This window comes from Notechis scutatus, chromosome 4, assembly GCF_049901735.1.
Source record: "Notechis scutatus isolate UNSWTSFEM ecotype Mainland chromosome 4, rNotScu1.2, whole genome shotgun sequence".
NCBI classification, from domain to species: domain Eukaryota; kingdom Metazoa; phylum Chordata; class Lepidosauria; order Squamata; family Elapidae; genus Notechis; species Notechis scutatus.
The window spans coordinates 38,993,543-39,020,063 of NC_142012.1; the positions used below are offsets into that span (position 1 = coordinate 38,993,543).

Consider the following 26,521-nt stretch of genomic DNA (forward strand, 5'->3'; position numbering starts at 1 on the left):
AGAAAAAATAAAATATATTCATCAAGAATCATAAGATACAACACTTAGTGATAGTCATAGGATACTAATAAGCAATCAAATCATACTAGGAAACAATAAAAACAATATAAGTTGTAAAGATACAAGCAACATGGATATAGCCATAAGTGGGAAGAGATAGGTACTAGTAAGGATGATAAGAAGAATAGTAATACAGTCTTAATAGTTAATTTGACAGTATTGTGGGAATTAGTTGTTTAGCAGAGTGATGGCATTCGGGGGAAAACTTTCCTTGTGTCTTGTTGTTCTGATGTGCAGAGCCATATAGCATTGTTTTGAGGGTAGAAGTTGAAACAATTTATGTCCAGGATGTGAGGGGTCTGTAGATATTTTCACAGCTCTCTTTTTGACTTGTGCAATATACAGGTCCTCAGTGGAAGGCAGGTTGGTAGCAATTATTTTTTCTGCAGTTCTAACTATCCGTTGAAGTCGGTGTCTGTCTTGTTGGGTTGCAGAACCAAACCAGACATTTATAGAGGTGCAGGTGACAGACTGAACAATTCCTCTGTGGAACTGAATCAGCAGCTCCATGGGCAGTTTGAGCTTTCCGAGTTGGCGCAGAAAGAACATTCTTTGTTGTGTTTTTTTGATGACATTTTTGATTTAGGTGTCCATTTTAGGTCTTGAGCTATGATAGAACCTAGAAATTTGAAGATCTCTACTGTTGATACTGTGTTGTCTAGTATTGTAAGAGGTGGTAGTATGGGAGGGTTTCTCCTAAAGTCTACCACCATTTCTATGGTTTTGAGTGTGTTCAGTTCCAGATTGTTCCAGTCTCACCACAAGGCAAAGTTGTTCAACCTCCCGTCTGTATGCGGATTCATGTGACCAATCACTGTTGTATCATCTGCAAACTTCAGTAGTTTAATAGATGGATCATTTGAGATGCAGTCATTGGTATATAGGGAGAAGAGAAGTGGAGAGAGCACACAGCCTTGGGGGTGGGGCTGTGCTAATTGTACAGGTATCAGGTGTGATTCTGCCTAGCTTCACCTGCTGCTTCCTGTCTGTTATGATCCACTTACATATTCTAAATAAATAATACATTTTGAAAATGTAAAAATTAGCAAGCATATCAAATTAGTATGAATAAAAATAAAATTAGCATAAATGGTCACTTGGTGATCCTATCTTATTCCCAGCATCTTTGAGCTATACCAAATGCCAGTGAAGTAATTAAAGTGTTGGACTAGTATTGAGGCTATCCAGATTCAAGTCCAATGTCATTTATTAAAAATCACTGGATGACTTTGGATCAGTTATTCTTTTACAGTCCAGCTGGTGTCATAGGTTTTTTGTGGGGATAAAGAGAAGCAAGATCTCACATAAGCATCTTGGAGTTATTGAAGGAAAAGAATAGTATTAAATAAACAAGAAAGCATTGTTATGTTAAATTTTTAATTATTAAAACTTATAATTTTAATAGTTATTTTTTTCAGTTGTATTTTTTCCATTTGATTTGCTTCTATGGGATGGTTATAACTGACTTTTCCTGTACTTACATTAGCAGTGTTTTTTAAATTATCAGTGACTTGTGGTGGTATGGACAATTTCAGCCAATTTCTTAACAAAATACTTTGAAACAGGACTGAAAGGTGGTCAGTTACCTGTGAGGAGTTCACGTATGAATAAATTCTTAATTAAGCTACAATTCTATAGATATGTTCTACTTCCAGATAATAGAGTTTCCAACATAGATTCCTAAGTGAAGAGAAGTGCTGCATTAAGCACTCACCCTGAATGATGCCAAGAGACCTACTTGAATGTAGCAGATAATTGGTCAATTAATAAACTAGTGATATTTTCTCTGTAGTTGAAATGCAGATTAATATACATATAATTTGCAATTTTCAAATAAGAATATACAAGCCTCGGGTGTACTAACCTCATATTCATTACAGCATTTTGGCATGCTTATAAACATTTAATGAGTTTGTAAAGGACAAATTGTCTTTAGGGATTTCATCAAACTAAAGGTTTATTAATAGCAAAAGCCAAGAAGAAAATTAAGACTTGGGAGGGGTAGATATTCCAATGTTCAACTTGATGTTTTGTTTACAGCAAACCCCAATGCCTATATAAGGAGAAGGAAGCACCATTGACTCAAATGAAGCTAGCTAATTTTTTTGAAATTTGTACACCAGTATATGAAGATTCAGAATTAAATGTCTGCTTCCACATAGCCTGAATTAATTTTCTTTAAAATGTTGTGGCTGACTAGTACAATATGTAATTTTTTGTTTGAATCCCTGGACTTTTTAAAATTACTGCTTAATTACTGATTAATGCTAACCAATTGCCTACTTTTTCAAGGGTATCTTTTTTTTTATTTTTTATTATGACTCAGGAGTTTGTCAACTTGCAAACAAGATGGAAGAAAACTCAGGCAAAATAAAAGCTTTCAATAGAAATGATGAACAGTTTTTGGAAGCTTTTGTCATATTCTGTGGCTTAGGGATCCAGAACACCCAGATGTATGAAACTGTGGAAAGAGCCATGGCAAAGCAAATGGTGACATTAGAGGTAAGAATAAATCAAGGGAATCTTTATGCACTGTTTCTTTCTTGGAATTCTTGCCGACTTTAAAGCAAACCCAATGTTGCTCAGCTACCACCTGAGGCTCTCTCTTATTGACTCTGTACTTCTATATTTCCATGTGCTTGCACAGCACTAGTGGATTATCACTTTTGTGAGACCCAGCAGCGAACACAACTACTGTGTTCTCTAAACATATTGCATGGTGGCAAGTGTGATCAATGTAGGTGGTTTGCCTTCTTGTGTTAAAAAAAAAAGACATGATTGTGGCACTGGGACATTCTTCTCTTACCTATGTTTGGTTTCCTCTGATGGTTTTGGTCCAGCCCTTCAAACAAGTCATAGCTGGGATAATGGCAAGGTTACTATGGAATTCCTCGACACTACAATATTTCATCAATCCATATTAAGAATGGGTGTCATCTTGCCTAGCCTTTAAATTTTCATTAATTATAATGCACATGTTATGAATGAGAAGCCAAGAGATCCCAATGTGCTCTTAACATTCTCCAAAATAACCTGAGAAATCTAAAGCAGGGGTGTCAGACTCTATTTCATTGAGGGCCACATTGGGGTTGTGTTTGACCTTGGGTGGCTGGGGTGGGTGTGGCCAGGCTGCGTGTGGCCAGCTCAGCATCACTTTGGTCAGGGGTGTCTGTGGTGGTCTGAGTGCCAATGAAAAGGGGTCCTGAGCTCCATTTTTGGCTGCCACAGCCTACTGCAACCCTCTGTCAGTGAAAATGGAGCTCAGATGGGCCACATGTGTTTTCAGTGGCAGAGGGTTGCAGGAGGCCGTGGCAGCCAAAAACGGAGCTCGGGACTCATTTTCACTGGCAGAAGCACAGTGGGCTGGTCCTTCACTGTTTCCCCTGTGGGCCAGATCTAAGTACCCCACAGGCTGGATCCAGGCCCCAGGCCTTGATTTTGACACCCTTGATCTAGACATTGGCTACTCTTTTATTAACATAGTAAACAAAGTACAGTATTTCTAAAATTCAGATGCTAATAATAGTGCTGAAGGGAAAATTTACATGCACAACTGCATTTAGTTGCTCTGGTTGCATTGAATTATAGGATTCTTTTGCAAAAGTGTGTGAACATTACTTGACACAGTCTTGAGTGTATTGCACTCTACTAATTCAGGTAGTTTAATATTTAAGGGAAAATATATCCTTATGGAAAAAAAAGTGTTACAGATTAAGGTTATAATTTCAGCTGCATGAAATACTAGTTAAATACAAGTTCAACTCAAAAAGTAAAATTCTTCTCTCCTTCACTCATGGCTGTAAATAATTCTCATTTTGTTCAGTAAATTAAAAATATTTTCTCTTACACAGGCAAAACTTCTGCCAAGGTTTTCCTAAGACAGAATTTCTTTTATGCCCTGTCTTATGGACCCTTGGAGAAATCTAATTTATTATGGCAACTTTGTTAGGATTATAATTATAGCTATGTTGTCAGCTATTTGTCATTCATATAGGTACATGGAAGATTTTGTTTTTCATAAAGGAAAAAGAGTTCTTTGCAAATTCATTTAAAGCAATGTTGTGCCTTTTCCCCCTATGGCTGACCTCAGGATTCCTGTATGCTAGCAGGGTCCAGCAATATGATCGTACTGTTCTCCATCTAAAATTAATACCTAAAAAAAGAAAAGAAAACCCAAGCAGAACATTTATTTTAATTTAGTAAAGAAATATTTAAATATTTACTGCTTCACTGCTATGCATTTAAAATTAATTATACTGTTCATTATCAGTCAATATAAAAGATATAAAAGGTAAAAGATACATTTCTAAATTCTTGCCACTAATGAATCATCCAAAGTACTGCCATTACTTCAGAGTTAATACCAGTAATTAATAAAATGATTTAAGAATTATCATTAAGAACACAATGTTCTTTTCCAGCATTATTTATCTTTCTCTAATTTACCTAAATTATTACTTAAATTGCACCTGAATCAAATAAAATCTACAAATTATTAGTCTGCAAAATCATGTTAAATATTCCTTTCAATTTGTTAAGAAATATTCAATTAACATTAACCACAGAGGGCAGAAGAGCCAGTTTGGTGAAGTGATTAAAATCACTAGGCTAGAAACAGGGAAGCTTTAAGTTAAAAAAAAAAAAAAAGTGTAGCTGGGGGCCAGTTACTCTTGAAAAACTTTGGGAGTGAAGGTGTCTATCAACCATAGTTTGTAAAGATCAGCAGTTTATCCTACTCCTTTACTTTGGTTTATACCAGAGCAGTCAAACTGCCTGCCCACAGCTAGATGCATCACAGTTTAGCAAGGGGAGAGAAGTTCTGATACATCATGAGATGCCGCCATGACAATGAGAATTTGACACCCCGGGTTTACACTGACTCATTATTGATAAAATGCTTTAGATTTTTAGTATTACAGCTTTAAGTGTTGCTGAAAGATTAGTGTCTTTTCTTTCCTTCTAAGGTGCTGTCCTACCATGCATCAGCTGCTGAAGAAGAAACAAGGGAGCTTCAGGTAACAGCGGTAATGCCATTTTCTTTTTTCTCCAGTATATCTAGTCCATAAGTACTGAAGATGCAGTGGAGCAGAGTGAATTATGTTTTAAAAGCATATGTCAATATACTCAGTTGTTCTAAGTTATTCTTGCTTTTGGCTTGAAGATTCAAGATGACGATATCCTAAAGTAGCGGCTTTGCTAAAAATACAGTAATTTGAGCTAGGTTTCAAGGTTCAAGACAAGCTAGCACTGCCCTTGTGCATGCTTCTTTGATTCTGGAAGCTATATTCAGTCGGCAATCCATGGACAATTTATGAATGTAGCTATCTATATGTTCATTTGTTGCTCCTATATTTTTAAAAGTTTCAGTAGATGATCCTAAGTCCATTTTTCCTTGTAACAAACTGCTTCAGATCTATTCTAACATGAAAATCCCTGCCCAATTTTACAATTTTAAAAAGTAAACAAGAGGGAAATTGGGAGCATACAAATCTGATTAGCACCAGGTGAAGCAACATTCATCCCCTTGTCCTTTTCTAGGTATAACAGCAGCTAAATTTCAAAAGAATCAGGATTAGTGCTCAGATCCAGGTCTCCTTCCAGTTAACTCCAGCTCAGGGATTAAAAAGCAGGTGTTTTTTTTTTTAATGATTTAGTCGTCTTTTATAGTGCAGGGTGGAGCAGAAAATCGACCTTCCCTTCCTCCCTCTCTCCTTTCCTCCCTCCCTCCTCCTCAAGTTTCTTGATCTAGGAACATATTGTGATGGTGGAAAAATAAACATTTTCTAGCAGAAACTTATTTCCAGAGGGACACTCTAAATTTATAACCGATGCAGATGCAACTTTGTTCACTAAGAAACCATTGCATGAGAAGAGCCTACCTCAAATTCACATTAAAATGCATGTGGCATTGTCTTGAACTCAAAATTTCCCATTTTCAGTGGATAACAATAGTATGTGGGAATTAGGGCTGTATTTTAAAACATACTGTAGTAACCTACAATATATTTTCAATTAGGTAAAATCATTAAAACAGCATTTTGAGTATACTTCTTGTGTGAACTATGCTGTATCTGTTATATTTTTAATTTATTTTAAAAGTTCTGCAATATGCTAAAGAGGCCCATCCAGCCCACTGTGGACCATAGGTCTTGCCAATTTTTTTGAATTTCAGCATTTGTCCAACCAGGTCATGCGCTATCCTTACACTGCAATTGATTATTTTGGGGGTGGGGGGAGTGGAGTGTTAGGTATATTCGCTGCTCTACTTGGAGAAGAATTAGGAAGCAAAGTTAGAATAATATAAAGGGGTATAGAGAATGGAAGTGTATGAATTCAATTCAACATTATTATATTTCTTTTCTTAAATATTTAATTTGTTTTACTTAATAATTCATATTTCTTTTTTGTACATTTAATAATATTGTTTAACCCCCACAAAAATAGAGTGATAGGTATGAATGATATGCCTAAACATATTAAACATAAATAAATGTTTATAAGGTTGGGGTTTTTTGCAAGAGCAATTAGAATATACAAACAGGATAGACATTGAGAGTTAGATAGCTATCAAGTTCATGAGTGTGTTTGTTCATTTGGCTAATAGTGAAGAAATCTGGCATTAAATTTTCTCATGTAGTGCTTAGTTAAATTTGGGAACAAATATTTACTTTTCAGGTACATAAAATTTTGCCTGAGATCTCTGACTTTTAACCAGCATGTTTTAAATATATATCTTTGAGTTTAGATTGAATGAGAAATATTAGTCATCTAGTTTATAAAAGAACTTTTTTGTATAAGTATTTTTAACCAAGAGGTTTCAGTTATATTAACCAGATAATGTGTCCTCCTTTGAAACATGCACTTTTCTACATTACAAGTATATAGTTAACGTTATACATGTGTTGGGGACAGATTGTAATCTGTACAAATTACAAGTATTTGCATATAAATCCATATTTTTGCTTAAATATGCTAGGAAGCTGAATAAATTAGGAAGATGTTATTCCAGCGATCTCAAATTAACTCATCTTTTCCATATGTTACAATGTTTCCAAAGTTGTTTATATGGGAGGCTGGATAAGTTTTCCTTAGCTGTAGTATTTGCTTCTTCACCTGAGTAGCCATTTTGAAAGTTGTATCCCATATACAATGGTATGGAATGTATCTAGGCTCCTGCAATATGACTAAAAATATTACACTAGTCCCCTGGTTTAATGTATTGTTTTTAAAAAGTAAAGAACAACACACTAATCCAAAACATAAAAACTCCAAAAACTCCAGTTCCACCCACAGGAACCCCTAATGCTTTACATCAGGGGTGTCAAATACGTCACAACGGCATCACATGATGTATCAGGACTTATCCCCCCTTTGCTAAACTGGGCATGGGCATGGTCAGCACGTGATGCATATATATAATTAATGCATATGGAATAAAAGCCTATCTTTCATAAAATCAGACTATATTATTCCAATATTGTCCCAAAAGTCTTTTTTCAAAAGGCAATGGACGTGGGACAACCATGACCTGGATGAGTGAGAATCTCCATAGACATTTATTCCATTATTAGTTGTTATGAGAGGAACAGCTCTCTTCTGTGGTTGAATTACATCCAGGTGACATGGTGCTTTGGTTTATTCATTTAGTATTTATTTATTTATTTATTTAGTCAAACAATTATTAGATAACAGGTATAAGTATAAACATGGTTATAAATACATGAAATGGATACGAATAAGAAAAAAAAAAGAATAGAACAGGGACGGTAGGCACGTTTTGGTGTGCTTATGCACGCCCCCCAAAGACCTCTTAGAAAAAGGGTGAGGTCAATTTTAGACAGTCTAATGTTGAAGATTTTGGGGTTTGAGGAAGAAACCACAGAGTCAGGTAGAGTATTCCAGACATTGACTACTCTGTTGCTGAAGTCGTATTTCCTGCAATCAAGTTTGCTGCGGTTTACCTTGAATTTGTATCTATTTTGTGGTCTTGTATTGTTATGGTTAAAGCTGAAGTATTGATTGACAGGTAGAACATTGCAATGTATAATTTTATCTACTATGCTTAGATCGGACCGAAGGCGGCATAGTTCTAGGTTTTCTAGGTCTAGAATTTCAAGTCTGGTGGCATAAGGTATTCTGCAATGAGTAGAGGAATGGAGAACTCTTTTGTGAAATATTTCTGGACTTTCTCAACTGTATTAATATCAGATACATAATGTGGGTTCCAGACTGATGAGCTGTATTCAAGTATTGGTCTAGCAAATGTTTTGTATGCTCTAGTTAGTAGTGTGATATTACCAGAGAAAAAGCTACGTAGGATTAGGTTAACAACTCTTAACGCCTTTGTGGCTATGTAGTTAGCAAATGTTTTGTATGCTCTAGTTAGTAGTGTGATATTACCAGAGAAAAAGCTACGTAGGATTAGGTTAACAACTCTTAATGCCTTTGTGGCTATGTAGTTACTGTGGGCTCTAGCACTTAGATCATTAGAGATGAGTACTCCAAGATCCTTGACAGAGTTTGGATCATCAACAAGGTCTTGACTATTCAGCCTGTATTTTATTTTTTGATTTTTTTTTGCCAATATGTAAGACAGAGCATTTATTTGTTGAGACTTGAAGTTGCCATTTGTTTGACCATTCTGATACATAGTCGAGGTCTTTTTGAAGGGTAGCAGTATTGTCTGTGGTATTGAATAGCTTTACATCATCAGCGAAAAGAATGCAGTTGCTCTTAATATGATCACAGAGGTCATTTATGTAGAGTATGAAGAGAGTTGGTCCTAGAACACTGCCTTGGGGGACACCACTGTTGACAGGTACAGGATTTGATAGGACACTTCCAATTTTGACCATTTGTTGCCTGTTTGACAGGAATGCTTCTATCCAGTTATGCAGGTATCCAGAGATACCATAAGACCTTAGTTTTAGGAGTAGGTTGTCATGTACCACTGAATCAAAGGCTTTACAGAAGTCTATGTAGATTGCGTCAATTGCTTTGCCCTGATAGAGTTGTGTAGTCCATATGTTTTTACAGTGCAACTGTTGCAGGTTACAGGACAGTTTCCTTCTGAAACCAAACTGTTTGTTAGAGAATAGGTTGTTTGTCTCTAAGTGGAGGATAATGGATTGGTTAATAATTGATTCCATGACTTTACAGGTGATACAGCATAAAGAGATTGGTCTGTAATTTTCAATTAGGCTGGGGTCTCCCTTTTTGAAGATGGGAATGACTGTGGCTAGTGACCATAGGTTTGGCAAGGAACTGGCCCTGAAGGATTTTTCAAAGATCATGCTTAGAGGTTCAGCTATGGCAGTGGATAGCTTTTTTAAGAAGTAGGCACAAACTCCGTCCGGTCCAATAGATAAAGATGGTTTTAGATTGTGTAGTGCTTTTTCAACATTGTCTTCTGTAAAATCGATATGTATTAGATCACTGTAGTTATCTGTGGTTTGACTAGGAAATATTGGGCATGATCCATTGCTGTTTACAAATACTGAGGCAAACAATGTGTTAAAGAGGTTGGCTTTAATGGTGTCATCATTGCAGTCTTTACCATTTGGTTCTTTTAAGGGTGGGATGGATCTTGAGTCTTTTAGTTTGTTGTTTACAAAATTGTAGAAAGTGTGGGTGAAATTGGTGCGTAGAAGGTTTTCCTCTTGTTTAGTGTGATAATTGGTACATTCAGTCTTTATCTGGTGGCATAAATTTTTGTATCAGCTTTTAAAGTTGGCAATGTGACCAGGTTTGTTTTTCTGCCAAAGGGATTTCTTTTTGTATTGGAGCTTCCTTATTGTTATGGGTAATTTGTTTTTTCTGGTTTTGGGAGTTGTTATTGGTACATATAGTTTGATGACTCTTTTGACTTCAAGTAGAAATATGTTGTAATGCTCTTCAACAATATTGCATCCAGTGAATAGAATTTGCCTATCAAGAGATGAGAGATCGTTGTCTATAAGATCATAGTTGCCTTTTTTGAAGTTATAATTGGGGATCCTGTCATTATGGTGATTTTTGTGAGGACATGTTGAGACAAAAGTCAATCATGCTGTGGTCACTGTTGGAAAAGGGTTCATTAATTTGTATTCCATAAATTGAATTCAAACTGTTCCAGAAGATGAGATCGAGGCAGTTGTTAAATCTAGTATTGTTGGTTACTAGTTGTTCCAGTCCTAGTGTGGTAACGACATTGTACAGGGTTGTATGAATGGGTTCAGATGTACATTCATTTAGTGTCCAATTTATAAGAGGTAAGTTGAGGTCACCAAGAAAAATGAGAGGGTGTGGGCAGGAGGCAGCCCATGTCAGTAGTGAAGTTAGCTTGTTTGCATGAATTATACCATAGTCAGGGGCACGATAGCAAAGTAAGAAGCGGATTGAGATGTTTAAGGACAATTCACAGATGATGGTGTCAGGAAGAGCAAGCTCTTGTATAATTTGGATCTTTTTTAGATTTAGAGACTTTTTATAGATTATAGCAACTCCACCACCTCTACGGATTTCGCGATCTGACCGAAAAATTTGATATTCTCTTGTAGTGGTAGGAGTCTGGGAAAGATGCATTTAACCACGTCTCACAGACAAATATAATGTCAAATGTGGCTGAGCTTAGAAGAATGAGGAATTCATGCATTTTATTTGTGGGGCTTCTTGCATTAAGTAGTTTGCATTTAAGATATGAAATAGTTGGTCTGGAGGAAGTAAGTGGCATGCATCCCTAACGTTGGATGTTTGGGTGATGGATATTGTGACGTGGGTTGAGGCTCTTGCTTTTGATACAGTCAGCATGGTAATCAATGTATAGATTTGTATTACCTAATTCATGTAATCTTTTGAGCTCAGAACGTAGCTCCTGGGATCGTACACGTTGCTGTAAGGTTAAATCAGGGCGAGAACAAAGGTTCTTATGGTTGTTGTTGTTCTTTGTGAGTGAATTTATTGAGAAAATGAATTTGTGTTTGCTTGTTTCATTTTTGAAAACAACCCTGCAGGGGCGTGGGATCATCAAGCCGTCTTTGTTTTTAAGCTCAGAACCAACACAGGAAATATCAAGTATTTCTTCAGGGGAGATGGTTGATGCTTGATTTTCTCTGATGATGTTTTGAACATTAGACATGTCATCATTGTCATTGACCTCTAGACCAAATAAGATGGCATTTGGTCGCTTCCGTTCACGCTCAACAGCTTCTTTGATAAGATGGGGATATCAATATTTGTAGGTTTTTTTGTTTTTTGTGGATTGGGTTTTGGTTGCGGTTGTTGAGTAGAGATATGGTCTGTAGATGTTTGGTGTTTGTTTTTTAGTGCTGTCTCTTTTTTTTCAAGGTTTGCCAATCTAGTTTGTATAGTGTCCAGGAATGCTACAGTGGTGTCAAGGGATGTTATACATGTTTCAGTGGTATCGACTCTTTCAACAGGGTAATGTATTATTCTAGTTTGGGTCTGCATGGCAGACAGAAATATGGAAAAGCATTGGCAGATGTTTTTAGGAATAGAGCCATTTGCTTGGGTAATCCTAAGCAATTATGGTGAGCGTCGTTTTTACAAAGAGAACATTTGATGTAATCTTCATTCTCCTTTAAAGATTCCTTACAAATAAGGCAAGAGCAAGAGTCTTGTGGTTCTTTAGTAGGGGTTTCTTTCTTTTTAGGTTGAGGTTTGACATTGGATTGTTTTCCTGGCATGGTGGGTTTGTTGAGATGGTTTGTTGATTAGGTTGTTCAATCAAACAAGGTATTGTGGTAATCAATAAAGTAATATCATGCCAAACAGTCTATTATACTAATCACACTAGTCAATTAATTTAACTAATCAATAATCACCCTAATAATTAATTACACTAATCAATAAACACACTAGTCAATTGTCCTAATCATTAATTTGCACTAAACATACTAATCATACTAATATTCAAAATAGTTAACCAAACTAATCAATAACCACTAGTCTATGATAATCTATAATTATATATTACTCACTAATGATAAATAATTGTAAAAATTAATTAATCCTCAGTCATATTTGGAAAAATTAGGGCAGGAAGAGAATAATGGGAGGAGGAGGAGGAGAAGATTTAGTTTGGATGGTCCTGGGGGGTATAGGAAGAGGGCATATATTAGGTTGGAAGTATAGATGAAAGTCTTTTGGCAGAAGGTTACTCTTTACTCGTTTCTTCAGATCTTCAGTTAGTGATTTTTGGGAACCAGATCTGTCTTCACACAGATCTTCTTGTCTCCGGGCATATATTAGGCTGAAGGTAACTATGAAAGTCTTTTGGCAGAAGGTTAATCTTCACTCGTTACTTCAGATCATCAGCTAGCGATCTTAGAGATTAGGTCTGTCTTCTCACGGATCCCCTTGTCTTTGGTCAGCGATCTTAGAAATTAGGCTACTGCATGAATTAGCAGGGTTGCGCTCTGAGAACAGGACCTCCGATGTGGGATTTGACAATCACAGATGATCGATGATGTATCTTGAAATATCTTGAAAGACAACATTTTTCATTACTGTTCTTGTTTGTTTCAAGGCTGCTGTTGTACCGTCTGCACAATCTCTCAGGCTCACTGACTTTTACTTCAGTGACTTTGAGCTGTCAGATATGGAGACTTCTCTATGCACAATCCGGATGTTTACTGACCTTAACCTTGTACAAAATTTCCAAATAAAACATGAGGTGAGGCCACAAGTATGACCATATATGTAGCCAATTATTCTGTAATACAGTGTTCTTTAGTGTGCACATTTGTGTATATGTATGTGCTTTATGTATATGACTGGATATAAATTGAATAGTAGTTTTTAAACCACCCTTGAGGTCATGGGAAAAATGCATTGTTATCTGTGAACAACATTTTCTGTCATTTTCCATGCAAATAAGCTCCAGAGGAAGTGGAGTTTGCTATGTGCTTCTTACCATTGTTACCATATTTCCTACATCCTTGTCACTATCTACAGAAGATATTTTTTTCTATCTATAAATTCTCCCTGAGATTTTTTTAAAATTCTGATTCTCCAGAATTCTATAATTTGGGGAAATCTGAATTGTGTCCTGCTAAGGAATTCCTGCTTTAAAAGGTGCCTGAACATAGAGTTAAGTCAAAATATATTATATATTCTAAATGCCTAGTGAACAGATTGCATTTTTCTATTTTAAAAATTGCCAAGTTTTTAACATATGGTGGAAAAACAAATTAGCAACTAATATCAAAGCACTTTTCCGGAATGAGCCTCCCTGCAATTAGGCCCTTGTAAGGAAATATAAGCTTTAATCAGCCTACAGTTTGCTAGACATTCACATTTTTAATCTTTGGATAAATATGTACATAAAGAAGGATTTTCTTACCATTTTCAAACAATGCATTAGATATTTCTTCAAATAAACTAAGACCTTGTAAAATCAGCAGATTTGATCAATAATTTGTTTATCACTTAAAATTTAAAAGTAGCAAGATACTTCAGCTTATTGGAGATGCAAACAACCACATACTCGCAACTCCTTAGTCTGTTCTTAAGATTAGGCAATTTTCATATAAACCTAAGAAATAACACACTTGGTTTAAGGATTCATGGATTCATGTCACCATGTGTCCTAAAGCCCCTTTCATTTTATTTCCTTAATTTCATCTTTCTAAGTTAAAATATACTTTTATAACTCAGTTCCACAAAGCATGTATAAAAGCCAGATATGATATTTGTTGAAGTTTTAATATTTTGGTTTTGGGGTTGTTATCTAAAAATGATGGCGTTTCTTCTGTATTATACTTTTAATTCAACAATGCTATTTTTGAAAGGTCCTTTGCAGATGGATTTTAAGTGTGAGGAAAAATTATCGGAAAAATGTTACTTATCACAACTGGAGACATGCTTTTAATACAGCCCAATGCATGTTTGCTGCTTTAAAGACAGGAAAAATTCAGGTATGTTTGAATAACCTTATTTTTATTAGGCTGTTTTTAAAACCTTAACTAGACATTGCAACACATTATGTTGAAATTTTACAAAGAGCTAGTTCATAGACTATAAAATCATCATGTAAAGTATTCCTGCACTACATCGTTAAAAGAAGAAAATATTTCATAAAAGTAAACATTTATACCCTATGCTGTGCTGATAACATTATTTTGATAGTTAAAAATGCAAATGCACTGCTAGCTCTAATAATGAAAATCAAGAAGCATCTTAGAAATTATAGTAAAGATAAAGGAGGTGGTGGATAGCTTCTGCCTTTTAGGATCAATCATTAACAAAGGAATCAGAAGTCAAAAATATTTGTCAGAATAGCACTTGGTAGGGTAGCTATGCAAAGATCTAGTTCTCTATTATAGTGTTCTCTAGAGAATTCTGGAAAAGAGTGAAGGAAAGAGACAAAGAGAATGACCTGCAGTAAGGAGAATGGACTCAAATACATTCCTGATGGGCTACACCATTGGAAGGCCTGAAGAATATAATTAGGGGTGGATCATTCTGGAAAAAATCTGCATGTGTGATCAACATTAATCCAGACTTTAAAATTTTCATGCTTGAGACACCAGTTACATTACCTAGCCAAAATGTCTTCTGTAATTCTTTGTCAGTTGGCCTTGATTTTTGCAATCATCAAGATTTTCTCTTGCCTTTATATTATTTTTCCAAAATAGTTTAGATTATCAGTGCTTTCAAAAAGCAGCCTGGTTTTTCTATATCTAGTACTAGATGATTTGTTCTTCTCGCTATCCAAGCAACTCTAAATAACTTCTTCCAGCACTATAGCTCAAAGGGTTTGTGGAGTTGAAGTTAGTTTTCCTTTATCTATTTTTGTAGGACTTACAAAAATAGCCTCAAAATGGGAGGTACCGTATTTGCCGGCGTATAAGACGACTGGGCGTATAAGACGAGCCCCCAACATTTCCACTCAAAATATAGTTTTTGTTATATACTCGCAGTATAAGACGACCCCCCACTTGGAGGCATGCTTTTCAAGGCAAAAAGTCGTCTCATACGCTGGCAAATACGGTAAGTTGTAACACTTGGGGTATTCTGGATATAATTCTTGATTGACACCCCCAACCCCTTTCCCCCAAACTTACAAAGCCACCAAAATGCTTTAGAGAGGCAGCTTCGCCTTTCTCAGGCTGGCACTCAATTCCTCTCCCTTTCTTTGTGACAGCCCCGCGTGCGTGCCATCGGGACTCAAGGGTGGGGATGGACAGCTGCCAACTCTCTCTCTCTCTCTCTGTGTGTGTGTGTGTGTGTGTGTGTGTGTGTGTGGAGGGTAATTCCGCTATCTCTGGCCTCCGCTCGGTTTTAAAGTCGCTTGGCCGGTTCCCAAGTCGCAGCGCGCGCTGGCCGGGAGACGGGCGCCGGGTGGAAGCTCGGTGCAGGGAGGCAGATCTTTCTCTCTTAAGCGGGGAGGGGAGGAGGGGACAAGAGGAGGGACGGGACGGGACAGGGGCGGGAGGAGGGCGCTCGCCTTCTTCCACCGCCCACCGGACCCTTTTCTTCCCAAGGGGACCCTGGAAAGCAGCTCGGGAGCCGGGTGGCCCTGCCCAGCGGGGTCCCATCAGGAACTTCCTGAGGACACCCCCCCGCCCCAAGCACAGCCCTCCCGGTCTTTCAAAGAGGGAGGGAGAAGCGGGAGGAGCAAATTGCCGCCCCGCCCCGCTGCCCAGAAGGAGAGGCGCCACAGTCCACCCCCACCACCTTCTCCCCCCACTCCCGGGCCATTACGCGGCTCGGGGCTGGCTGGGCGCGGCCCGCCCAGAGACCCTCCCGCTCCACCCCCACCCCACCTCCAGATTGGCCTCCGCAAGCACCCCGAGCCGGGCGGAGGGTGGGTGGGTGGGTGGGAGGAGGAGGAAGAGAGACTCCGGCTGGGCTTGAAGGGGCTTCGCAAGTTGCGGAGCTCCGCCCCGTCGCTCTTGCACCGAGTGACAATGTATTTACCGGCGTATAAGACGACCCCCCACTTGGAGGCATGTTTTTTAGGGCAAAAAAGTCATCTTATATGCCGGCAAATACGGTAGTTGTGCTGCTGATTTCCAATAGTTGCCATGAAACTCCAGACTGTCAGTTCATATACCCTGGAGGCTTCAGATTGCCTGTTTAAAGTGTTGGTAAATTAGTCTTTAGGTTTCAGATGGCTACTATGGTATCTGTTGCCTTATTCTAAAAATATTAGACATTTACACTGCATGTGGAATGCTGTTCAGCTTGTGATTAAGCAAACAAGTTGAAATCCTCATACAGAGAATATAGCTCAACTTTTCATGGAATTAGAAACCTGAGGAACAAGTACTCCTCAAGACACCCAAAAGCAAATAATAGTTCTCTTATCAGTCAAACTCTGGAACCTTTGCTGTTTGGATATGTTTAATTGTGTATTGCAAATTTGGCCCAGGTCAATTTGGGCCTACATTTGTATTATTAAGAATAGAAAATGAACATGATATGATACACTATTGCTTTGCATAGTTTATTTTTTAAAATATTTGTTGAATTTGTAACCATGAAATATTGAAATAACAAAATTTTATACAATACAAAATTGGATAATGATTATTTGGGGGCCAAATAATATACCTATTCTGAATTCTGTGTTATTTTACTCAACCAAAATAGCCATATATATATAGATCTATTTACTTTCCGTTTAGGAGTGGATGTCAAAATGTATAGATATTGAAACAGACAAAGAAACAACATGTAAATGCACTGGTACCACGTCAAGTATTTTTGCACATATAGTAATCTATCTCTCCTTCATATTGTACAGAACAAACTTACTGATGTTGAGGTACTTTCTTTGCTGATTGCAGCTCTGAGCCATGATTTAGATCACAGGGGGGTGAATAATTCTTACATTCAGAGGTGAGTAAATGGCAGGTAAAAGGAAAGAATATTGCAGTTTAATGTTTCTATTTTTCATTTTGATTTAACATTTCAGCCATAATATTTAGAGAAGTTTTAACTAGAGAGATTGTGGAATCTTCTCTCAGGGTTTTCAGGGATTCGACGTATGTATTTGTCAAGGTTGCTTTAAACCAAAAGCAGGAAATGTATTGGTGTTCAAGAGCCAACTTTTGGGTTATGAGAAGTGCAATTATTTTGGGCTATGGCAGAACAATTATGCAAAGTGGATGAGATGATAGATCATGTAAAGCAGGGCTGTCAAACTGTGGCTGGTGGGCCAGATGCATCACATGCTGGCCACACCCATGCCCTTATTCCTTAGAGGGAATAAGTCCCGATACATCATGTGACGCCGTTGTGATGTGTTTGACACCCCTGATGTAAAGCATTAGGGATTTCTATGGGTGGAACTAGAGTTTTTGGAGGTTTTATGTTTTGGATGAGTGTGTTGTTCTTTTCTTTTTAAAAACATGCTATTGTAAACTATCTGAAATAAAAATACATAACAACAAACCTTGATATTTTCTCCACAAGTCATTTGGTAGCAATGTCTTGGTGGCATAAAGGGAAAGAAGAATTATACTAAGTAGACTTTCAGCAATTTCCAGTGCAAATCCTCCCTCCAGAAATCGTTCCAATGGGACAATTGCTTATATGTATTCTGAGGCAAGAGAAAGGAGAGAAACCAGCCTATGGGCTTCAGGAGGTCTTTTGATTCCCTCCATCCTTTTCCATAGGCAATTAGTGGCAATTGGTGTCAGATGGGATAGGGCGGATAATTATTAGTAAAGTCCAGTGTCAATTACCATTGTTTCAGTAAAAAAACAATATCTTCCAAAATATACCTGTATAGATTATTATAAAAATATGTTGTCTTCCCCCCTTCCTGTGCATGTATAATGTCCAATATTAATAGTATATCATGTACCTTTTAGAAATTTCTGTAAAAATGAAGTATGATGGTAGAAAGAACACTAGTCCCTGTATGAGGAGAAAAGTTTCATCTTATTTCTCTGTCTCTGTTCTTTTTTAGGTATCTTTCAAGGTTAGGAAAGGTTTCTATTTAAGAAAATATTTGGAAGAGTGCAGGACATATTACCTTTTTATAGCATTTTATTTTTTTTAAAATGGATGAATATGCTGTAAAAATGTTTCCAGGAATATTTTAAAGCCCCAAGATTAGTACAAATAAAACAAGTGTTTTTGTGGGAACCAGAAAACTGAGGTTTCTTGCTTCAAAATTATATTCTTAGAAATAAATTTGTATAAAAAAGTGAAAGCAAAGCAGAAGCTAACTTATAGTAAAACTTTATAATAAAGAAATCTGGAATAGATTTTCATTTGAAATGTCTATATATTTCCAGATATAAGGCTCCCCTCTTCTTCCAATCCCATTTCTAAGAAAATAGAGTATATAAGAATGAGTTTGCCAGTCTTTTCTATCTGACTCCCTCCAGGTGGATCAGGATAGCTCCCAAAATTTCATCTGTCATCACTAGGAATTAATGAGAGTTGTTGTCTTAATGCATTCAGAGAGCATTGTAGACTGATTTATTGGATCATATCTCAATGAACTTCTAGCCAAAGAGTCAATAAACTACAGAGATCTATCAGAAATCCCTGATAGGATTGCAAGAAAAAAAACTGATGGATAAGAGCTATGAACATCTTCATATCATGGAGCTTTTCTACATAATAACAACATACTTATAAATATGAAACTATGATCTAGAGTATTATTTACGCACTTATCCTAGGCGTATTCCCCTTTCTGTTCATATATATGGGGACTTGATTAGCCTTGTTAGGCAATTTAAAATACAGGATGATTTTTTTCTTCTCAGCCAGGTCAAATGGGAGAAAAGTAATATCGTAGCATATCTTATTACTTGTCCAGCTTTTTATATTTAGATACTTCTCTATTGTGCAACACACAATTACCCTTCCTGTCCCACACTGAGAGAAGTTCAAAGTTAACTGGAGGTTGAATCTTGAAGGATTCTGTATTCTAAAATGTATATTTTAGACTTCATTTTCCTAGTCATCTGTTTAGTTGCATAATTGCCATTTTACATTTGTGTGTATCTCAGGATGAATAAGATTTTGTTTTCTTTCAGCCATATTCCATAAATATTATAAATGGGAATGGGGAAATGTTATTCCCCAAAGCTATATTCTTAGTTTTGTAAAGCTATTTTGTATCTGTAATTAATTCCTTCTGATAATTCTATGTGGCCTGTTTTTTTTCTTTCCCAGAAGTGAACACCCTCTTGCACAGCTTTATTGCCACTCAATAATGGAACATCATCATTTTGATCAGTGCCTGATGATCCTAAACACACCGGTAAATGATAGTTGTGTTTACAAGAAAAGATGTCCAATTTAGTCTTTGAATAATGTCCAGTGGTATCTTTCAACCCTATTCTCAGCTGTGCTACTGAGCTTTTCCAATGCTGCTTGATAAGCTTGTTAATATTTTGACAAACTTGATCCTAATGAAAAAAGAAAAAAGATATGCTTAAGAATTCTGCTTAATCTTTCTAAGGAACCTTAAGCACTCTTGGTATTAGCAAGATTTCCAACCTTGTGGAAGCAGTGAGCTAAAGGCAAGACTTGTTCATCGTTTTTTTTTTTTTTATTCTCTCTAGTGATCTTTAATAATGACTAAACCAAAAGTTCCAAAATATTTTTAGCTTAATATGAAACTCTTATTCCTTCTGGTACTTTTGTTTCCATGTTTTTGTCAATTGGAAATTCTCTTAATTTCACTTACATTACAAGCTTAAAGACATATCTATCTGGAACAAGATGTTTATACATAAGCTACAAGGTTACACACATTGCAAAATGTCAGTGAAATTATATCATCAGAACATATTTAAATAATGCATCTTTATTGGTGGAGCTGTGCCAGGTCCTGCATGAATTTAGAACAGCATAAGGATTTGGTAGAGCACAAAGAGAGAATTAATGTCAGGCAGATTCTATTCCTTGCAATTGAATTGTGCATTTTCTCTGCTCACTTCTGTACAGGAATAAGGTATGGCAATAAAATATGAATATTTAATAGCAGGTGTAGGTGTACATAAAGGTCTGTTTAATTTTCTCCACTTCGATTTTTGACAGAAGAAAGTGGTAGCTGGAGTAATTTCATCATTGTTTTTTTCTCAGAAAATTTACAACAATTTATATTTGTGTGTGTTATTGTTATTATTGATGCTACATGTGGCAGTGTCAGCAGTGTGCACACAAATATAGATACATAGATCATTGGAGATATCAGTCACGGAACCCCTAAAAAAAGCCTCTTTTTTTTTTAGGGATTGGTGAGAAAACTCAGTAGTAGCTGCTTACATTTTCTCAACTGAATAGTTCAAAAAAAAAAAAAAAAAAGAATTTATATTTTCTTAGGGTCCTTACCTAGTTATGTTTTCTTCTTCCTCAGTTTTAATACCCGGGTTTTTAAAAAGTCTATATTTTTGTTTTCAGTAGTGCGTAGAATTTAACAAGAACCTATTAAAATTACTGTATCATTATAATCAATGGATTGTCATAAATGTTCCATTATTTTCTTTTGGACCAAGGGCAATCAGATTCTCAGTGCTCTTTCTGTTGAAGAATACAAGGCAACATTGAAAATCATCAAGCAAGCTATTCTTGCCACAGATTTAGCACTATACATAAAGTAAGTTGCAGTTATGGTATTGTAATTATACTTTCTGCTTGGATATGTGGTTTTTCTCATCTCTTTTTTAAGAATGTAAAATTGTACTAATTTTCCTTTTCAGGCATTTAGTAATTATTATTTAAATTTTGTATGCTTTTCAGAAGAAGAGGAGAGTTTTTTGACCTTCTGAGGAATAATCAGTTTAACCTACAAGACCTTTATCAAAAGGAATTATTTTTGTAAGTTTTTTAAGGACATTATTGTCATCTAGTCTGGTTTCCTCCCTATAGTTAGCAATGATTGTTTTGCTTTCATTGGGTGATTGGGCTGGGCAGAACAAAAATTACATGAATATGGGTGAATTACTCACTTCTAATTATTTGGTAAGGTCTCATATTATTTGCCAAACAAGATTATTTCCCAACATGATTTTACAAAATACCATATTGTTCTTTGGATGAAAGTCTATTGTTTAAAAGCACTGATCTGTTAAAATTGGTTTTCTTAGCTTTCAGAAAAAATATTTTGTTTTGCTTTGCATCAGAGTAGTTAGTTTACATTTACAACAGGAAGTTAGTCCTTCAGCAAGAATCAGAGATTCATTATGGATATAGGACACTTTTGCTTTATAGTTCACTATATAAATACTGGAGGTGGTTTCAATGCTCTTATATATGTGGCCTGATGGGAGCTTTGACCTTTTCAGTTAGTACTGACCGATCAACATACCATGAGTTTTTGCAACATATTATCTTGCTTGTTAATACCAGTGATAAATGAATGACTGAGCTGTCACAAATAGCCATTGAGGATAAAGATCTGGCCACAGGCTGAGTCTGTAAATTGTATAGATCTGGTTTCAGAACACTGAACCTTAGCGTTTCCTCAAGTTTTTTTTTTAATGGGACAAAGTTTTATAGCAGCCCAGTATTGGTAGTAGCAGTTATTATTAAATGTATAAGTCATCAAAAGGGAAAGAATTTTGCCTTTCCTGAATTATATGAGAAAGGCAACCGAAGAAAGATGTAATCTGCAATGACATATAATTATGTAAATCAGTGACTGTAATAGTCTGGGCTAGATGTAGAACATTCATGAATGCTTCAAGCCTGAACTACATTATGGAGATGTTGCCAGCTATGTTCCTAAGAACATGTCCGCCACAGATCCAGTCATCTCTAACTGGATACTGGCTGAGGAATTCTGGGAGTTGAAGCCTAAATTGGAGAAACACTCACTATATTCTTCTAATTAGGAATGGTCACTTAACACAGCAATCTATGATGATTAGTAGTGAAAGAAAATAAATGATAGGAAAAATGAAATAGTGCTTTGAAAAGGAGCTATGCCCTCCTTCTAATATTATAATTCCCACAATAATAAATATTATCATTTGCAACCATTCAACTCATAATAAATTTGTATGTTTCCAAAGTTTTGTTTTGTTTTTTCAATGAAATTTAGGGTATCACCGATATCCTTATTTTTGCTACAGAAGTGAAATGCTTTTCAAACTATACTGTAAAAGAATTGTTTTGTGTTTTTACAGAGCAATGCTGATGACTGCATGTGACTTATCGGCAATAACAAAACCATGGCCAGTTCAGCAGCGGGTAAGTATCTACCGAAAACCTGATCAGATTCCTTATTTCGCTGAACATACTGTTCCTGCTATTCCTCCCATCTGAATCCGCTGTGCATTTGGCACAAATATTAACTGCTGCTTAGCAGATTATTGTAACCAACTGACATTGCAATGAAATGTGACCCATTAAAATCAGAGTAAAAGTTATTAGAAAGGCAGCATTAAAAAGATTGCATAATTTGTCTCTCTCTCTTTCTTTCTCTCCCTCTCTTCCTTTATTTATCATCTGCCCTTTTGTTTTAGAGTTTAAGGTGACTTAGAAAGCTTGCCCCTTAATTTTAAACCAGAAAACCCTAGGGTGCCATTGGAGTTCAGAGAAAATGGCTAGTAAAAGTCAGGGAGCTCCATAATCATATGGAGACATGAACTTAATTCTCACAACCAATATCTTAACTACTATGATACACTAAATACAAAGTTCATTATCTATGGCTTACATTTACTGAAAAAGATAGCAGGCGTATATTTTCCTTCATGCAGATTGCTGAACTTGTAGCTGCAGAATTTTTTGACCAAGGAGATAAAGAAAGAAAAGAACTTAACATTGAACCCACAGTAAGTTGAAGCACAACATTTTAAGATTGTTTTGTTCTAGAAATTTATTTTATACAGCATTTTTATTATTTCATGCAGAATCAAATATTTCTATCAAATATAGTTAGAATTCTTTATCCTTTACCAATAAAGGACAATATTTGTAACTCAGGGTTGAACTGAGGGGTTGGAAAAAAGTACCGATGATTTTATCATTGGGTAATTAAATGAAAATAGCCAAGCTCAGAGAGCATCAAGGACCCCTCTTTATCCTTTATTGCAACCCGATCAGCTTATTACTGAATCATGTCTAAATGTCTAAATCTAAACCTTAACAACAACAAAACCCCAAGCTTTCAATTGTTTGTATGTACTGTATGCGTTAATGCCCTCCAAACAGTGATCACCATCATGTTTCAAACTAGCATTTATGGGGTCAATGATGTTCATTTCAGATACACATAAATGTCATTTGATTTCTCAGTGGTTGATTATTTAGCAGTTAGAGCCTGTAATTAAATATACAGTATGGTCCATCTGCCTTGAAAAATTAAACTGAAAAGAAAAACTGAATCTGTGATATTGAATTTGTGCTTTATTTTCTATAGGATGTAACTAGCCATTTCATATGGCAATTGTAAAATTAGAATAACACGTATGTAGAATGAACCTGAAAATCAGAGTTATGAACTTAGCTAGCATTTCCAAGATTTATGCTTTCCAGAGAAGATGCTCTATGTGCACATTAAAGGAAGTCACCAGAATTATTGAGTTATTATAATGAGAATACTCTGAGATAGAATATTGATATGAAATGTATTTTCTATAATATAGAAAGTATTTATAATATCTATATTATATAATATATAAATATTTATATTATATATAAATATTTAAAATATCTATAATATTTTCTGAAATATTTTCTATAAAAGGGATTTTTTGGGGTAGGGGGATGATCTGAATATATGCCCCACAATTTGAAAATACATGTGTGTCTGTTTTTTTTATTATAAATCAGTCAGTATTAACTTTAAGCCATATGAAAAATGATCTGATGAGACCAAAGGCAAGATGAAGTCACATTTAAGTGCATATTTCCATTTACATTGATTTTTTTTCATGGGATTTTGACCTGGTTCATTTAGAGTCTCCATTAACAATATTATGGTAGCATTAATGGATTGTACCACTCCAGTAAAATTCCTACTTTGCAATTAAAGAAATTAGGGATCAACAAAACTGGCTTATCAATGACTATATAGGTTACTGAGACTGAACTGGGATTTCAATGCAGACCAACATCTCCTGGCTGAAAAGGACAAGGTGATGGACACGGTCATATTTGAATGCTCTAGAACTATTCTTATTCCAATATTTGTATTTTTTTTCCCCCAGGATTTAATGAACAGAGAAAAGAAAAACAAAATTCCCAGCATGCAAGTTGGATTTATTGATGCTATCTGCTTACAGCTTTATGAGGTATTCTGTATGACACTGTCAAAGGCCGTAATCATTTTTATCAGGGTTATCTGCAAGTACTGAATTAAAAACTGTATTTTATGTTCAAAAGGATTTAGGTGTAAGCAGATGACAGTAATTATCTGTTGAGATGAAGGCTTCAAAATCTTAAAAGCATATTTCAAAGAAGTTTACTTTATTTCAAAGTGTACAGCCAGACAACACTGGTTTCAGGGCCTAATTTATTCCTTACAAGCACTGAGAGACAGAGACTTTCTCCTAAGACTTGATTCTCTTTCCATTAATTTAATTCATGTTTCTGTTTTTGCAGGCATTAACCTACATATCGGAAGCCTGTTACCCTTTGCTTGAGGGCTGCAGGAAGAACCGGCAGAAATGGCAAGCTTTAGCTGAAGAGCAGGAAAATAACTTGATCATTGGAGAAAGCAATCAGCCCAAACGGAACTGAAATAGACATTCATTAGGACATTTGGTTTACAAATAAGATATTTATATATAATAATGTTTTATTAGACACTGTGTGAAATATGTGCATAATTTGCCACTGCTGTATTTTAAATAACAAGAAATGTATATTTTTGCACAGCACTCAAGAACACAATATGAATTATTTTTATGTAGTCTGATGTATCATTTCCAATCGATCTGCAACTAGCAGATCTAATTAGCCTTGGTCATTTAGATAGTGGTATGGAAGTGGACAGTTTTTAGGACTGCTTCAGAAAATTCTTGGTACTGAGTTGTATATAGTTATTTAATTTTGGTCAATGGCCAGTACTTTAAAAAAAATACTGTATGTGGCACTTTCTGGTTTATTTTTTTTTATATAGTGCCTCTTCTTAAATGTAAATAATGAAAAAATAGTGTTGCATTTGAAAGCTAGAAGTTACCAGAGAAACAAGTAGGTAGCATTTGCTTGGTGTGGGAGAGGAACAGAGCACTGAATTAATATTGCTTGTTCTAAGAAATCTGTTTTTTTCAGGGTGAGGCATGTTGAGCTCAAATACAAGTCTCAAGGGAATATGCTGCATCTGTGACTTTTCCTGTCATGGGAATGCTTGAGTTTTACTCATTATGTTGCAGCAGCTGAGGAAGATCTGCAAGTGAAATTGTCCAGAGTTCCTTAATAATAATGAAATGTTTAAGAAATATATAATTAAAATAGAACTACTTAAAACTATAAGAGTACTTAAGTTGTGAAAAAGCTGGAAACGGGGCATGTAGACAGAAAGAAAAAAAAAGATGAAAATGATCTTCAGTGTATTAGAATCAACATACGATCCTGTTTAAAATATTAAATACTAAATAGAGAAACCCATGAAATCAATAGGCTACACTTTGAAAAAGCCAGGGTTCATTTTAAAATGGAATAATTGCTTTGGGTATCATAAAACAGTACCAACAACATCAGAAAGTCATAGCCAGTGCTACTTAAAAATAGCTTCATTTTTTTTTTTTAAGGAGTGGCTTTTCAAATGAAAGAATGCTCTAGAATTTCATAAGACTGAATTTCATGAAGCACAATCAGAGTTTGTAAACAATATGGAATTGCCAAAAGCATTTAAGAAACTGTCAAAAGTAACTTCAAAGAAAGTTAAAGAATGCTACAACAGGGAATGGCCTAGATAAAACAAATCCTGCTGGCAGTCAAAAACAATGTCCAGGATTACCAGCTGTCAGACAAAAAGAGGACATGTCCTTTTTGTTCTTATGTCCTCTGGCTGGATGACATAGCTTTAAAATCAAATATTGTCCAGGTTGGTTTTTTTTTTTTTTTTTGAGTATGTAACAAGCTTCCTCTCTTTTCTCAATGGCGCAGCATTTTCCTAATGCTAAATGCAAGTGAACAAGGTCAGCTCCATGACCTTAATTAGCACCTTCCCTCCGTTCTATGCAACTGCCTCAAACTGACAAGACCTTAATCAGTTACAGGTCGTCTTCAACTGACAACCACAACTGGGATTTCAATTTCTGTCACTAAGCAATGTGAGGGTTAAGTGAATCATGCCACATTTTACAGTCTTTTTTGCCACACTTGCTGAATGAATCACACGCCCATTGGTTTTGCTTGTCAGAAGCCCCCCGGGATGGTTGCAAATGATGACCATGTGACTTTGAGATGCTGCAACTTTCATCAATACATGACCAGCTGCCAGCTAAGCACCCAAATTTTCATCATTTGGCCATGGGGGATGCTGTGATGGACATAAATATAAGGACTTGTCATAAATCGTTTTTTCAGCGTA

General features: G+C 36.0%; 1 protein-coding gene across 9 annotated transcripts in view; it reads left to right on the plus strand.

The window, feature by feature from the left end:
• The window catches only part of PDE5A (phosphodiesterase 5A), a 98,931-nt gene extending 72,883 nt beyond the window's left edge, over positions 1-26,048 (plus strand). For 3 of the 9 annotated variants that reach the window (XM_087963186.1, XM_087963183.1, XM_087963184.1), the window contains exons 10-22: positions 2,387-2,562; positions 5,025-5,075; positions 11,386-11,478; positions 12,587-12,733; positions 13,851-13,976; positions 16,811-16,905; positions 19,204-19,291; positions 20,532-20,632; positions 20,776-20,853; positions 22,164-22,227; positions 22,740-22,814; positions 24,192-24,275; positions 24,586-26,048. In XM_087963186.1, the coding sequence (XP_087819312.1) occupies positions 2,387-2,562; positions 5,025-5,075; positions 11,386-11,478; positions 12,587-12,733; positions 13,851-13,976; positions 16,811-16,905; positions 19,204-19,291; positions 20,532-20,632; positions 20,776-20,853; positions 22,164-22,227; positions 22,740-22,814; positions 24,192-24,275; positions 24,586-24,723 (1,316 nt within the window). In that variant the 3' untranslated portion in view covers positions 24,724-26,048. Of the gene's footprint in view, positions 1-2,386; positions 2,563-5,024; positions 5,085-11,385; positions 11,479-12,586; positions 12,734-13,850; positions 13,977-16,810; positions 16,906-19,203; positions 19,292-20,531; positions 20,633-20,775; positions 20,854-22,163; positions 22,228-22,739; positions 22,815-24,191; positions 24,276-24,585 lie in introns of all 9 variants that reach the window. The other 6 variants (XM_087963188.1, XM_026667071.2, XM_087963187.1 and 3 more) reach the window with 2 other exon arrangements.
• The last annotated feature ends 473 nt before the right edge of the window (positions 26,049-26,521 follow it).